Source organism: Zootoca vivipara, chromosome 17 (assembly GCF_963506605.1).
Source record: "Zootoca vivipara chromosome 17, rZooViv1.1, whole genome shotgun sequence".
Lineage (NCBI taxonomy): Eukaryota > Metazoa > Chordata > Lepidosauria > Squamata > Lacertidae > Zootoca > Zootoca vivipara.
Genome location: NC_083292.1, coordinates 40,494,863 through 40,511,024, shown reverse-complemented (window position 1 = coordinate 40,511,024; position 16,162 = coordinate 40,494,863). Strand labels below are relative to the sequence as shown.

Sequence of the window (16,162 nt, the reverse complement as noted above, 5' to 3'; positions counted from 1 at the left end):
CCAGGATTCCACCAATTTTGGTGGTGACAGCAAACACAAACATGTTTTAAAGGAGAATGAATGCTGGAGGTAGGTCCCTCTGTGTGCCCCATGTTTGTGTGTCCTGTGTGTGTTTGTATCCTGTGTGTGTCCATAAATGTATCTGTATGTGAGCAGGGGTGTTGCCACAAACCCCACGGGCATGCAGCCCTCCCACCCTAAGGGGGGGGGGGTTGGACAAGGGTGAATGCAGCCCCCACATTGAAAGAAGAAGAAAGGTTAGCCACCCCTGTGTTACAGGATGAAACGGCAGAGAGCAAGAGACAGATATCTGGGCTTGGTTCTCACAGGTGAAGAACACCTTGAACTTCAGCCAGAATTCCAGGTATGCACAACACCTGAAACGCTATGGATTCAGGCATGGATTCTTCTTTGTTTTGACAGTTCGTGGTTGTTCAGATCATCGTGGCTGAGCTTTGGTTTAGCAGGGGTATCTGCAGATGCTTTGTCTACGTCTCGGTGAACAGATGCCCCCAATTCCACTTCCAAGGCGTCCATAGCCTCCTCCGTAACCTCCATAACCTCCGGAAGCACATGGGCTGTAGCCTCCCACGGCTAAGGGTTCACAGCTGGCAGACAGGATGGGCCCAGGGATGGTCACAACATATTGAGGTGGCTGGATCACCACTTCGGACGGTGGGATCTGGGTGGTGCATCCAATCTGGGCACCAGGATAGATGCCGAGGCTGCTTGATGACACAGCACCACCTCCGATGATTCCGCCACCAACGAGACCCCCACCGATGCCAGAGGTGGGCCCGCACGGTCCAAGGCCAACTACTGGAGTGGAGGCGCAGGATGGGACGGCACAAGAAGGTCCACAAGATGGGATGCAACAAGACATGTTGAGTTCTGGGGATGAATCTAGGGAGAAAGATGCAAACTTTAGGGAAGGGTTAGGCTAATTTGAAAGGGGAAAACACTAGGGGTTCTGCCCCTGTTGTGCCACTCTCCAGCCAAACTCCCACCTCTACGCAGACCCTGATGACTTGTTACATTGTGTATCTGAAGAAGTGTGCATGCACACGAAAGCTCATACCAATGACAAACTTAGTTGGTCTCTAAGGTGCTGCTGGAAGGATTTTTTAAAATTTGTTACATTCTTATGTGTATAGGGAGAAATACCAATGTTTCAGTGATGCCACCCCCAAAACAGAAGCACTCCTTCCCACCAGGTGGGGCTGTTGGGCTCTGCAAAATTGTTGAATGAAACAGATGAAGGACCAATATCCTTAAACACCCACTTTCTCATGAATGGACTGCCTTGTTGCTTAAGATCATATACAAAGACTCTTCCTTGCATCCCTGATTGTTTGGACCCTCTTCCGTAGCAACATCTGGACCCTAAGCCTAGAGAAGTCCAGCATGTCTGTTTCTCAGCGGCTGCTGTCCTGACTAAGCTTTATTTGGGGTAGTCCCTTAAATAAATAAAAGTCAAGAGAGGGGGCAGTCAGTGCATAGTAAAGAGTGACAATCTTTCCCAATGTTTCTTGGCTGCATCTCCTATCATCCCTGACAATTGACCTGCTGGCTGGGGGCTGATAGGAGGTGCAGGTTGCCCACAACTGCCTTAACTCGGGCATGGCCAAACTTGGCCCTCCAGATGTTTTGGGACTACAACTCCCATCATCCCTAGCTAACAGGACCAGTGGTCTGGGATGATGGGAATTGTAGTCCCAAAACATCTGGGGGGGGGCAAGTTTAGCCATGCCTGCCTTAAGTCCTCACTTAAAACAAAACAAAAAACAAAACCCGGTGTTTTCACATTCTTGCAAGTTTAATTAGAGTTTTGCCTATATACCACTTAAGGGGGAAGCTTTAAAAAAATCTTGCCTATGATAAGTTTGCAAGTTTATAAGTGGAGCTTGCCCTTTTAATATTTCTGCCAGGCCAGAATTCAAAAGGTGAAGCGGCAAGAGCTGAGAGAAATTTCTAGCTACTATGCAGGTGTTAAAATCGGAGGAGCTTGGTGGTGGTGGTGGGTTTATCGCAATCATCATCATCATCTATTTATTAATAGGACATATAAATATAATATAAACAATTGTCTGAGCATTTACTACTTTTGTTGGATGCTATTGTTATTTTTTTAAGATGTTATTTTTTCTGGAAATACTTTTTTCTAATTGTAAGAGTTTTCCCCCCCAATTACTTTCTAATGTTGCATTTAAAATTGTTGTAAAACACCATGGATTATAGGGTGAAGGGCAAGTAATAAAGTAAAGCAATACTACTACTACTACTACTAATAATAATAATAATCACCTTCTAAACCATTGTCTCAATGCAATTTATGTATAAAATAATGAAAAGTGTTAAAATGCTATTAAAAAAACAACAAGAATACAGATTGAAACTCTGAAATCTTGGCAAACAGAAGTTTTCTTTTTCCTTAGAAAGGGAATGTGAGTTTATCTAGGGAAAACCTTCACACAGTTTGAGGGGCAACAGTTGCTGTGCATTGTACCAGGAGTGCAATATAGCTGTGCAATCTCCAGCTGTTACTGGAGTCCAGCTCCCCTTGCTCCCAACCAGTAGGGCCAATAGCCAAGGGTGATGGTGGAAGCTGTAGCCAATGGACTGCAGGAAGGTCCATCAGCTTCCCCCAACAGTGCTGTCTATGGAGACAAGACCTATGTTCCACCACTGGGCTTCACAAAACAGCATCTGCAACAGGGATGAGGAACTGGTGGCCCTCTTTAGAAATTGTTGGGCCACTGGTTTACAGTAAACCCCAGCTGAGCCTGACAAGCAGCTTTCATGAAATGGAAAAGCTGCAGAGCACAGACCCCCACAGAGAGGTCATTTGTAGAATGCAAGAAAGTACACTCACCCTTTGACTACCTTGAAATTAAGGAGGTGCAACAACAAAAAAAGTCTTTCCCATGCTTTAGAATTTTACCTCCCCCTGCCCATCATGATAAATTTTGAAAACCTTTTTTTCTTGTTAATTGATGGAGAATGGTCCAGGGGGCTGGGAATGCAGAGGGATTTTTTTTTCTTTTTTTGCTGCACCACTGGTAAGAAACCCAGTTGGGCCAGACGTGCCCTGGGCCAATTTGAACTGGGCTTGACTTGAAAGTTGTGGGTCTACACCCTATGCTCTTTTGCTCCCCAACCTTCTCTTGTATAAGAAAGGACTATCTAATGTAGCTCTTGGTTGGAGATGTAATATGGACAATGCTTCTTTGAAACATATGCTTTTACTGTGTCCCACACTTACTAAGTTCTGGGAGAACGTGCTAGACTATACAAACAAGCCACTAAGAGAAAATTTAAGATTTTCAGAGGTGAATATGCTCTTGAACTACATACCCATTGTATGGAAATTGACAACAGGACAGAAAAAATGGGTTCTACGTAACCTAATGGTGGTGAGAGACTGATACTGATGAATTGGAAGAGTAGAGCTATGATTCTCCTTAATCAATGGCTTGAGAAGATGGCAGCATTGGCAACATATAAATGTACAGTTATGGACTCAGACTTTCTTTGGATAAATACAATGATATTTGGAATGAGCTTACACAGAAAATATTAGGTTATTGACAGTTATATGCGTATTAGGATAACAAGAATATACACAACTGTATGGTAATGTAAACAGAATTTTATCTTTTCATTCTCAAACACTTTTCCCCTTCATTTTTTCTCACTCTATTTTTATATAAATGAAATTCTCTTAATAAAATATTAATATGACCCAACCCTCTCTGCCAGTATCTGCCGCACATTTACTGAGCAAGAAGAATTATGCCAGGGAATATGGGTGGCAAGTAAAGAATCCCAAGGAAAGCATATTACCAGCAGAGGAAAAGACCCACAAAGGTTTCTGTTTAGCTGGAAATGAGGCACCAGGATTGGGCGACCAGTGGCCATCCTAGTGTTGCTGTGCTCCCATCTTCCCAGCCAGCCCGGCCAAATGTCATGGGAACAAATGTCCAGAAACAACTGGAGGGCTACAGGATCCTCACTGCTGTCCTAGACATACGTCCAAACCAATCATGGACCACATATTAAATGTGCTTACATCCTGTGGACCTCCAGAACAATTACCAGACCTTTAGAAGGCATCTCAAGGCAGCCCTGTTTAGGGAAGCTTTTAATGTCTGATGGATTTCTGTATTTTAGAATTTCTGTTTTTTTGGAAGCCGCCCAGAGTGGCTGGGGGAACCCGGCCAGATGGGCGGGGTATAAATAATAAATTATTATTATTATTATTATTATTATTATTATTATTATTATTATTATTATTATTATTATTGGGCTCCAGCTCCCATCCCCCCTGCTAGTGCGGTCAACAATTTGAGGGCCAATGTTTCCCAGAAACCCATGTCCCCACTGTGGAAGGATGTGTGGATCCAGAATTGGCCTCTACAGTCATTACGGACTCATTGTTAAAACCGTATTTATGGAAGACCATCTGACTTGGCGAAGAAGAAGAAGAAGAAGAAGAAGAAGAAGAAGAAGAAGAAGAAGAAGAAGAAGAAGAAGAAGAAGAAGAAGAAGAAGAAGAAAAAGAAGAGTAGTAGTTTGGATTTGATACCCCACTTTATCACTACCCTAAGGAGTCTCAAAGCGGCTAACATTCTCCTTTCCCTTCCTCCCCACAACAAACACTCTGTGAGGTGAGTGAGGTTGAGAGACTTCAGAGAAGTGTGACTAGCCCAAGGTCACCCAGCAGCTGCATGTGGAGGAGTGGGGAAGCGAACTCGGTTCACCAGATTACGAGTCCGCCACTCTTAACCACTACTCCACGCTGGCTCCCAGGGATAGAAGAAGACGAAGACGAAGACGAAGAAGACGAAGAAGACGAAGAAGACGAAGAAGACGAAGAAGACGAAGAAGACGAAGAAGACGAAGAAGAAGAAGAAGAAGAAGAAGAAGAAGAAGAAGACTTCTGCTATAAATGCAAACACACCAAGCTTAAGATAGAATGAGAGTGAGCAAAAAAAGGGACTTACCTAGTCGACCGAAGAGAAGGTATCAGTGTCTTGTGGCGAGCTGTTGCTGAAGAAATGGAAAAAGATGGAGTGCTTTTATAACCGTTCTGTGACAGGTTAATGATAGGTGACAACATTTCTGCCCAAGGATTTAATTACTTTTTGGCTTGTTTTGCTATCTGCATCTTGATTCCCCCCCCATGCTAATTGAATAATTTTCTGCTATTAGTTGTTCATCAGGTTCACATATTTTAAACTTCCTTTAATTTCATGTTCTATTGTCCCCTTTCCCATAGTTTAAATCATGTCGTAAACAGGAAGCGCACATGGGTGAAACTATCTATTCAGCAAATACAACGTGAGCCAGAAGCAAAGCTGGTGTTCAAACCAGAGTTTTGCATTCAATGCATTTATCAAACGTTCAAAAATAAGATTTTAATTTAGACCTCTCTTCATTTATTTATTGCCTTTCTATACCACCTTTCCTCCAAGAAGCTCAAGGCGGCATGTGTGGCTCTCCCCCTCCTCATTCAGTCCCCACAACAACCCTGCGAAGTAGGTTAGGCTGAGAGGCAATGACTGGCCCAATATCACCCAGTGAGTGAGGATTTGAACCTTTGTCTCTCCTAGGTCCAACACTCTAGTTACTACATCACATGCTAGGAGTTTGTACAGATGGAATGAATATTCACAAAGATTCAGAATTTGCAGGAATGAGATGAATCCGATATTGAGGTGTACATTCATTTTTTAAAATTTTGCATGTAGCGATTTTGACCTTGAAATCAGAGTGGTTTAAACCTAAAGGGATCTGTTGATCATTTGGGCAGGTATTCAATACCTCATCTAATGTTATCATGGTTGGACCTGCAAAACCCAGGGTTTACCTGGATCCAATTCTACCCTACACCAGAACATCTGTTACTATATAGCAGTGTTGAGCAATCTGTAGACCCCCAGATGTTTTTGGGTCCCAACTCCCACCAGTCCCAGACAGCATAGCCAATTGTTTTGTAGGAGGAGAGATTGGGTCTTGCAACACCTAGAGGACCATGGGTTGTCAACCCTGGGCTAAAACTAATACATGCAACTGCTGAATAAGTACGGTTTCATCAAGGCCTAGATGAAAGTTCAGCTGGGAACTTTTAGCACCTTTCAAAGACCAGGAGGGCTGTCACATTCTCTGCTGCCATGGAGGGCACAGTTAGATCCAATGGGTTGTATCCAACATTAGTGATACCCGTAACAGACCCATTGGGTGGGAGGCAGTAAAGCTTCTGAATATCAGTTATCCGAAGCCATCGGAGGAGAGAGTTCTGCTTGACAATTTCCCAGAGGCATTTGGGTGGCCACTGTGAGAACAGGATGCTGGATTAGATGGGTCATTGGCCTCATCCAGCATTTATAATCTTAAATTAAGAGGCATCACTAACAAATCCATCAATGTCAGTGAGTCAACTGTGAGTGGAATTAAGCTAACTACAACCCCAGTTGCACATGGCTTCCTGTGAAGAATCCTGGCAGTGTGTTAAGTGCACAGTGAGGACGGGGTGTAGCTCAGACAGCTTGAACCTGGTTTGCATGTAGAAAGTCCCAGGATAAATCTCTAGCATCTTCAGGTAAGGCTGGACCACGGAGGAGCCACAACCAGTCAGTGTTGGTTAATACTGAGCTAAATGGAGCAATGGTCTGGCTCAATATAAGGCTCCTTCCTATGTTCCCAAATGAAGAAGGTACCTGAAACAATCCAGGAAAGGAAACAGGAGGATATTCACTCTTGCTATTTGTTAGCAGTCAAGCTTAACAGAATGGATTGGATTGTGGATCAGAATCATAGAATGGTAGAGTTGGAACTAGGAACCCAATGTGTCAGCATCTAATTCAACCCCACTCATAGCAGGAATCATAGCTAAAGAATCCCTGGCAGATTATTGTAGCGAACTAAGTTTCATTCATTCAAGGGACGTGGGTTGCACTGTGGGTTAAACCACAGAACCTAGGGCTTGCCGATAAGAAGGTTGGCAGTTCGAATCCCCATGATGGGGTGAGCTCCTGTTGTTCGGTCCCTGCTCCTGCCAACCTAGCAGTTCAAAAGCACCTCAAAGTGCAAGTAGATAAATAGGTACCGCTCCGGTGGGAAGGTGAACGGCGTTTCCGTGCGCTGCTCTGGTTCGCCAGAAGTGGTTTAGTCATGCTGGCCACATGACCCGGAAGCTGTACGCCGGCTCCCTCAGCCAATAATTCGAGATGAGAGCCACAACCCCAGAGTCATCCGCGACTGGACCTAATGGTCAGGGGTCCCTTTGCCTTTTGTTGTTGTTTAGTCGTTTAGTCGTGTCCGACTCTTCGTGACCCCATGGACCATAGCACGCCAGGCACTCCTGTCTTCCACTGCCTCCCGCAGTTTGCTCAAACTCATGTTCGTAGCTTCGAGAACACTGTCCAACCATCTTGTCCTCTGTCGTCCCCTTCTCCTTGTGCCCTCAATCTTTCCCAACATCAGGGTCTTTTCCAAGGATTCTTCTCTTCTCATGAGGTGGCCAAAGTATCGGAGCCTCAGCTTCACGATCTGTCCTTCCAGGGAGCACTCAGGGCTGATTTCCTTAAGAATGGATAGGTTTGATCTTCTTGCAGTCCATGGGACTCTCAAGAGTCTCCTCCAGCACCATAATTCAAAAGCATCAATTCTTCGGCGATCAGCCTTCTTTATGGTCCAGCTCTCACTTCCATACATCGCTACTGGGAAAACCATAGCTTTAACTATACGGACCTTTGTCGGCAAGGTGATGTCTCTGCTTTTTAAGATGCTGTCTAGGTTTGTCATTGCTTTTCTCCCAAGAAGCAGGCGTCTTTTAATTTCGTGACTGCTGTCACCATCTGCAGTGATCATGGAGCCCAAGAAAGTAAAATCTCTCACTGCCTCCATTTCTTTTCCTTCTATTTGCCAGGAGGTGATGGGACCAGTGGCCATGATCTTGGTTTTTTTGATGTTGAGCTTCAGACCATATTTTGTGCTCTCCTCTTTCACCCTCATTAAAAGGTTCTTTAATTCCTCCTCGCTTTCTGCCATCAAGGTTGTGTCATCTGCATATCTGAGGTTGTTGATATTTCTTCCGGCAATCTTAATTCCGGCTTGGGATTCATCTAGTCCAGCCTTTCGCATGATGAATTCTGCATATAAGTTAAATAAGCAGGGAGACAATATACAACCTTGTCGTACTCCTTTCCCAATTTTGAACCAATCAGTTGTTCCATATCCAGTTCTAACTGTAGCTTCTTGTCCCACATAGAGATTTCTCAGGAGACAGATGAGGTGATCAGGCACTCCCATTTCTTTAAGAACTTGCCAAAGTTTGCTGTGGTCAACACAGTCAAAGGCTTTTGCATAGTCAATGAAGCAGAAGTAGACGTTTTTCTGGAACTCTCTAGCTTTCTCCATAATCCAGCGCATGTTTGCTATTTGGTCTCTGGTTCCTCTGCCCTTTCGAAATCCAGCTCGCACTTCTGGGAGTTCTCGGTCCACATACTGCCTAAGCCTGCCTTGTAGAATTTTAAGCATAACCTTGCTAGAGTGTGAAATGAGCGCAATTGTGCGGTAGTTGGAGCATTCTTTGGCACTGCCCTTCTTTGGAATTGGGATGTAGACTGATCTTCTCCAATCCTCTAGCCATTGCTGAGTTTTCCAAACTTGCTGGCATATTGGGTGTAGCACCTTAACAGCATCATCTTTTAAAATTTTAAATAGTTCAGCTGGAATATCATCACTTCCACTGGCCTTGTTATTAGCAGTGCTTTCTAAGGCCCATTTGACTTCACTCTCCAAGATGTCTGGCTCAAGGTCAGCAACCACACTACCTGGGGTGTACGAGACCTCCATATCTTTCTGGTATAATTCCTCTGTGTATTCCTGCCACCTCTTCTTGATGTCTTCTGCTTCTGTTAGGTCCTTACCACTTTTGTCCTTGATTATGGTAATCTTTGTACGAAATGTTCCTTTCCCTTTGCCTTTCCCTTAAGTTTCATTCAGCCAAGTTCTACTCCAAGTTAGGGATGCATACAAAGTTCACGTTTTATGAAATCGCTTAGGAACTATTGCATGATTCGCTGTTTCATGCCCTCTGTGAAGCAGTTGAACATTGAATCATTTCTCAGTTTTTCCTCTTTGGGGACCAGATCATATTTCCTTTATTCGGCTTTTTAGCCCTAACCTTATTGTTGGAAAGTGAAACATACCCAGTGATTAAACACAAGAACATTGTGTTCTTCTTGTTGACAGCAGTGTGATTGGCTGTGGTTCATCCCTGAAAAGCTGAATCAGAGCCACTAATGGAGACCTACTACATACACCTCTGCCTGCCCTGATTAAATGGGGACATCCCATTTGGGGGGCCCATGTCCTTGGCAACACAGCGCCCCAAAACATTCAAGTCATTCAATTGTCTCCCTCAGGAGGTTGTGGACTCTTCTTCCTTGGAGGTTTTTAAGTAGAGGTTGGGTGGCCATCTGGCATGAATGCTTTAGTTGAGTTTCCTGCATTGCAGGGGGTTGGACTAGATGGCCCTTGGGGTCCCTTCCAACTCTACAAGTCTGTGATTCTATGATGTAAATGGGATCAGAAGTCATAATGATAGAAACCAGCAGGGCCATCTAATGAAGATGAACGTTGGAAGATTCAGAGAAAACACAAGAAACACAGCTCATAGGGAATTTGGTTCCACAGGAGGCAGCGATGGCCACCAACCTGGATTGCTTTAAAAGAGGTTCGACAAATCCATGGAAGCTAAGGCTATCAAGCTAAGATTCTACCTCCACTGTTGGAGGCAGTATGCCCCTGAATGCCAGTTTCTGGGGTTCACAAGTGGGGAGAACACTGTTGCTTGTGGGCTTTCCATGGACATATGGTTGGTCACTGTGAGAAACAGGATGTTGGACAATCTAGGCGTTTGATCTGATTCAGCAGAGCTCCATTATGAATTCCCAGAAAAAAAATGTTTGTCTTGAGTTTCACATAACAGAAAACCCATTTGTGCTGTCGTGCAAAAAATTTATGCACACTCCAATCCAGGATGTGGACAATGGCTTTGGTTCCCAGAAGATGTGGGCTGCATAGCCAGTTTGACTTGTAACCTTTGCCAAAGGCCAGGATGGATGCTACACTTTTATGGGAACATCCAAACCTTGATCATTTAAAAACAAAGAGATAAGCATGTTATAATAGAGGGAAAGAAATAGGTTAGGGTGGAACTAAAATGAGCAAAGGTGGCAAAAACAAAAATCCCCACCGCATAATAATTTGTAACGTACCATTATTTAATGCATAGGGGTTTAAGATTAAACATGCAGATAACATTTTAAGGAAACGACTAGTTGTGAAATAATTAAATCCTCAGGCACATATCATGTATCACACCCATTAGAATTCCTCTGGAAGGATATAAAAGGCACCATTCCTCATGGCATGTTCAACAACATCCCTGAGCTCTCCACCACTTCTCTTCATTTCAGCACTCTCAAGATTCGGGTAAGTCCCACTCCAGTCACATTCTTTCTATCAATGGCTGTGATACACTCCAGAAGCCTGAAGTTCTTTGTTCTATGAACTGAGTTCTGTTCTCTGAAGGTCTTAGCATTTCATCCAGGGCTGGGCAAATATGCGGCTCTCCGAATGTTAGGGACATATGAAGCTGCCTTATACTGAGTGAGACAATCTATTTTGATATCATCTGCACTGTCAGTGCCTATCCAGGATTTTATGCAAGGGTCTTTTTGTGGGGCAAATCCAGCTTCATCTAACCAACATGCTCAACTCTAATTAATGCATGAAGGAGTTAAGACCATAGAGTAAGCTGTCCTGCCAGGCTTAGCTAGGTCACACCCCCTCATCTTGGAAGGAATGAGGTCTCTTTGTTCTGGGCACAAAGCTCAGACGGTGTGCCTTTAGCAAGTCATTTTTGTGTTTCTATTCAAATAATTTAGAAACTCTTACCATTTTTGAAACTAAGTTGCACTGCCTGCGTTTTTTTTTTTGCTGCTGTATGGAAAAGCACAACTCTGACCTTTGGAAGAGTTTGTAAGTAAATCATTTTAAACTTACAAAACATGTGGTCTCTTTCTATATTAAGGGAAGTGAGAAATTTTTGGAAAGAACTTAGGTATTTTAAAGGTCTAACAGCCTTTATTTCCATGCTTTACTTTGCAGCATGTTTTTTGATTTTAAATTTCTGCTGGGGCTCTCAAATAGTAAAGGTAAAGGTAAAGGGACCCCTGACCATTAGGTCAAGTCACGGATGATTCTGGGGTTGCGCGCTCATCTCACTCTATAGGCCAAGGGAGCCAGTGTTTGTCCGCAGACAGTTTTTCTGGGTCATGTGGCCAGCATGACTAAGTCGTTTCTGGTGAACCAGAGCAGCACACGGAAAGGCCGTTTACCTTCCCGCTGTAGTGGTACCTATTTATCTACTTGCACTTTGATGTGCTTTCGAACTGCTAGGTTGGCAGGAGCAGGGACCGAGCAACGGGAGCTCACTCCGTCGCGGGGATTCGAAGCCCTAGGCTCAGTGGTTTAACCCACAGCGCCACCCGCATCCTTTCACCAAATAGTACCTGTCCCCAATCATGGATCTAGGCATCCAAGGAATTCTCATTTTATTCTTTACCCAAATTTACTGCTTTTATTATATATTTGTTGTTATTTTCTGTGCTGTTTTAAACTGTTTTTAGCTTATCTATTATATTGCGAGCATTGCCTTGTGACATATATGTGGAAGGTAATGTTGTTGTTGCGGTTTAATTTAATACATGCATTTGCCCCCTGCCCCCCAATTATTGTCTATTTCATTGTACGTTAGATCTACTGGGTTGTTGCCAACGTTAATTCCACTCAGAGTAGTCCGACTGAAATTAATGAACATATTAGGAGTATGTAGAGCTGAAGAAAAGAAATTAATCAACACGACTAACTTAGATGTAGTAATTTCAATGGCTCTGCTCTGAGTAGAATTTAGTTGGATACAGACTATTGCAGATCATATTGGGAGCTTTGTTTAGGGGGTTAAAACAATTACCACACATACACACACAAAAATGGGGTGACTTGATCCACCATCAGCCTCAAGCATTTTTTCTCCTCTCCCCCAAGGAAAAGCACCCATAACCACCAAATTTGGTGACAGAGGCAAAAATAAAACCAATTCCAAGCAGAAACAGGCTTGGTGTTGGACAAAACCAAATGCCCTGATGAGGATACAGTCCTCAGATCAATTATTTGATGAGGAACAAGGGATGGTTAATGTCGTCCTTGGGGAAAGAAGGAAGGCGTGTGCGTGCAGAAACTAGCTGTTGAAGAAAACAAGACATCGGCCTCAATTGAGGGATAAAAATCTGCCAATACCACTTTATTTCAAAGCAATATTGCTAAGGAGAGATATAAACCACCCAAGAGCGCTCCCACAGCACTCTGCCCTAGGCAGATTTCAAACAAGCATAGCTTGCACTCTGCATTCCAAGAGCTTATTGCTAGATAAAGAATTAGCCAGTGGCATTTCCTAGAGAGAGAAAACAAGTTAGCTGTCAGCAACACTGCAGCTTCAAGGGTTACAGGTTTATCAGAACTTCTTATTCTTCTTGTCGTGTACACATTTAACCATCTCCCTCTCATAGTTACTTGTATTTCAAGTTAGATTTGAGGTCTTGAAGGCTTCAGCTTCTATGCTAGCCTCCTGTAAAAAAATGTAAGGATTGCAATTTCAATTCAATACAAGAAAGTACTTATTCAAGGAGCACATAGTTAAACTATGGAACTCACTCCCACAAGAGGCAGTGATGACCACTAACCTAGATAGCATTAAAAGAGGATTAGATAAATCCTCTTTTACAGCTTTTTGATGATTACATGCCATGATAGCTGTGCTCTCCCTCCAATGTTGGAGGGAGCAAAGTTTCTGAATGCCAGCTGCTGGAAACCACAGGAGGGGAGAGAGCTCTTCCTTGCTGGTTTCCTATAGAGGCATTTGAGTGGGGAAAGTGAGGGCAGGATGCTGGACTAAATGGGCCATTGGCCTAATCCAGCAGGCTCTTCTTATGTTCTTATAACTGAGCCCCCACCACCAAACAGCTTTTCTTTCAACCCAAATCACTGATAAGAGATCCGTCAGTTCAAGAATCCCAGAACCATACAATCCATCTTCATAGTTTACCACCTTGGGTGGCAGGAAGGTGAGTAACTCAGTTTTATAATTAAATGAGTAAATATCCATGTTTGCCATTTGTAGACTTAGTCTAAATTATGTCTTAATCTGGGCCTTTCTCAACGTGTCCTTTCAGATTCACCTCCCGTGCCAAAACATGTCTTGCTACATCCCATCTTGTGGCCCATCCTGCGCCATCCCATCTTGCGCCTCAAAACCTGTCATTGGTCTTGGACGGTGTGGTGCCGGCTCAGGCTTCGGGGGCATCGGCTATGGCAGCTTTGGAGGGGGTAGCGCAGTCTCAGCCAGCAGCCTCGGGGTGCTGTCTGGAGTCCACCCCTCGTGCGTCAACCAAATCCCACCATCTGAAGTGGTGATCCAACCACCTCAGGTCGTGCTGACCATCCCTGGACCCATCCTGTCTGCCAGCTGTGAACCCTTAGCCGTGGGAGGCTACAGCCCATGTGCTTCCGGAGGTTATGGAGGTTACGGAGGAGGCTATGGACGCCTTGGAAGTGGAATTGGGGGCATCTGTTCACCGAGACGTAGACAAAGCATCTGCAGATACCCCTGCTAAACCAAAGCTCAGCCACGATGATCTGAACAACCACGAACTGTCAAAACAAAGAAGAATCCATGCCTGAATCCATAGCGTTTCAGGTGTTGTGCATACCTGGAATTCTGGCTGAAGTTCAAGGTGTTCTTTACCTGTGAGAACCAAGCCCAGGTATCTGTCTCTTGCTCTCTGCTGTTTCATCCTGTCACACAGGAGTGGCTAACCTTGCTTCTTCTTTCAATGTGAGGGCTGCATTCATCCTTGTCCAACCCCCCCCCCCCTTAGGGTGGGAGGGCTGCATGCCTGTGGGGTTTGTGGCAACACCCCTGCTCACATACAGATACATTTATGGACACACACAGGATACAAACACACAAACATGGGGTACACAGAGGGACCTACCTCCAGCATTCATTCTCCGTTAAAACATGTTTGTGTTTGCTGTCACCACCAAAATTGGTGGAATCCTGGGGACAGGGGCTATAGCTAGTCCTTGAACGGGTGTCTGCTAGAATATGTTTGTACAACCTGCTTGCACTCGCTAGAGCCAGAGGATCAAAGCCCAGCACATCATTTTATTTCTCCTTCTACTTGATCACTGTTCTTGTTCTTGTTGTATAAATTACTGTTGGAACATGTATCCTTTTGATTTCCCCATTTACTATTAAAGCTTTTGCAGCATCATGATAATCACTCCTGTATCTGTTTTTTTTCCTTTTAAAAAATAATGGTTCCCTCCACTCCAAAACAACAACAACAGGGAGTAGAGGGAAGAATAGGAGAGAAACAAAGAAAGTCAGGTGTCTGGTCCATAAATTGGGATTTCAAAATAGAAGTGTCCCAGAGCAGTGGCCAAACAGAAGGTAGAGAACCACAAATACTATTGACTGACCCAATCTGATGCTTCCAAACCTGCTTGCAGATCAGAATGCAACTCCTAGTCAGTGGGCACATCCTTTGGATTCTGCAACACAGAAAGTGCTCACAAATTGCATATATTTTGCAGTAAATATGGAAGGAAAGTAGGCATTTTACCATATGAAGTATAGTGAAAAGATTTGGAGATGTTTATGTTCTGTAAAAGGTGGGTACCCCAGGGATGCTTTTTAAGTGTGGAGCTTCTGTACATTCTTTCAAAAACTCTGCAGGAAAAACTGGACCAATAATTGGAGCCCCAGTAAAACTGAAACAGGACAAGAAAAGGCAGTACAGACCTTCCCTACCCACAAGCCTTGTTCCACTTCCCTCTTGCATGTGGGTGGTGGTAAACATCTTTGCATGAGGCGTGGCACTCACCCACTGAAAACTGAAAACAGAAGGGATTATAATGATAGTTAAACTAGGAAACCCAACCCCATGAATTGCTTTGATGGCCACCAACCTGGATGGCTTTAAAAGAAGATTAGATGGCTAATAGGCATGATCACGATGATCTGCATCCATTGGAGGCTTGTATGGATTCACAGAATCAAAGAACTGTAGAGTTGAAAGGCGCCCTGCGGATCATCTAGCCCAGCCCCCTGCAAAGCAGGAATATGCAGCTGTCCCATAAGGGGATCGAACCTGCAACTCAGCAGCTCCATGCTCATGCCAACTGAGCTATCCGAGTTGTCAGCAATTGTGAGTGAGGAGAGTGCTGTTGAGCTCAGATCTTGTTTGCAGCTCTCTCACTGAGGTATCTGGTTAGCTTCTGTGATATGCTAGACTAGGTGGGCCACTGGTTTGATCCAGCAGGCTCTTCTTAAGCTGATTTATTTGCTATGTACTACCTCTATTGTTGGAAGCAGTATCTCTCGGAAGAGCAATTTCTGGGGAACATGGAAAGAAAGATTTGCTTGTGCATCCAGGTCCTACTTGTGGGCTCTGCATTGGCATCTGAAAACAGGAAACTGGGCTAGAAGGGCCATTGGCCCAATGCAGCGACAGAGCATTTCCTATGTTCCTATTATAGTTCAACTGTCACTCTCAGAAGCAGTGGCCAATCAGAGTTGGCAGTACTGGACTGGATGGACCAATCACCAGTCAAAGGCAGCTTCCTATATTCTTTTTTCAAGAGCTCACAGCTTAGGAGCCGAACACGTGTTTGTTTGTTTGTTTGTTTTTTTGCATGTAGGAGATCCCTGGTCCAACCCCTGGGATCTCTAGTTCAAAAGAAAAAAAGGGGGGAGGATTTTAGGTAACAGGAAATCTCACTAGGCCAGACCCAGTCCAATTAAGCAGAACTGGACTAGAATGGATCAGACCTGGAATTATTAAATTCTAGTTCTGAATTCTAGAAGCAGAAGCAGAGACAGTTAAGATGAAAGGCTTGTTCACGTTACATTGAACACAGATACAAGCTGCCTCTCCACGTGTACAATAGTCTGCGTGAAAGAGTGTAACTTGTTGAACAGCTCAATTAATTGTGTATGCAGAGACTGTGCCCCCATTGCACATTG

General features: G+C 44.1%; 2 protein-coding genes across 2 annotated transcripts; one reads left to right on the top strand and one right to left on the bottom strand.

Moving 5' to 3' along the window:
- Positions 1-460: 460 nt before the first annotated feature.
- Positions 461-883, bottom strand: LOC132591381 (feather keratin-like). Its single transcript, XM_060269855.1, has one exon. It carries the CDS (start codon positions 881-883, stop codon positions 461-463), a length of 423 nt encoding a protein of 140 aa, XP_060125838.1.
- A 12,442-nt stretch (positions 884-13,325) lies between these two features.
- On the top strand, positions 13,326-13,745 carry LOC118077797 (feather keratin). The gene has a single exon (XM_035101523.1). The coding sequence runs from the start codon at positions 13,326-13,328 to the stop codon at positions 13,743-13,745; it is 420 nt and encodes a 139-aa protein (XP_034957414.1).
- Positions 13,746-16,162: the final 2,417 nt, after the last annotated feature.

Bases quoted from the DNA above. Each gene is read 5' to 3' on its own strand.
- LOC118077797 (XM_035101523.1), top strand. From the start codon at position 13,326: ATGTCTTGCTACATCCCATCTTGTGGCCCATCCTGCGCCATCCCATCT.
- LOC132591381 (XM_060269855.1), bottom strand. From the start codon at position 883: ATGTCTTGTTGCATCCCATCTTGTGGACCTTCTTGTGCCGTCCCATCC.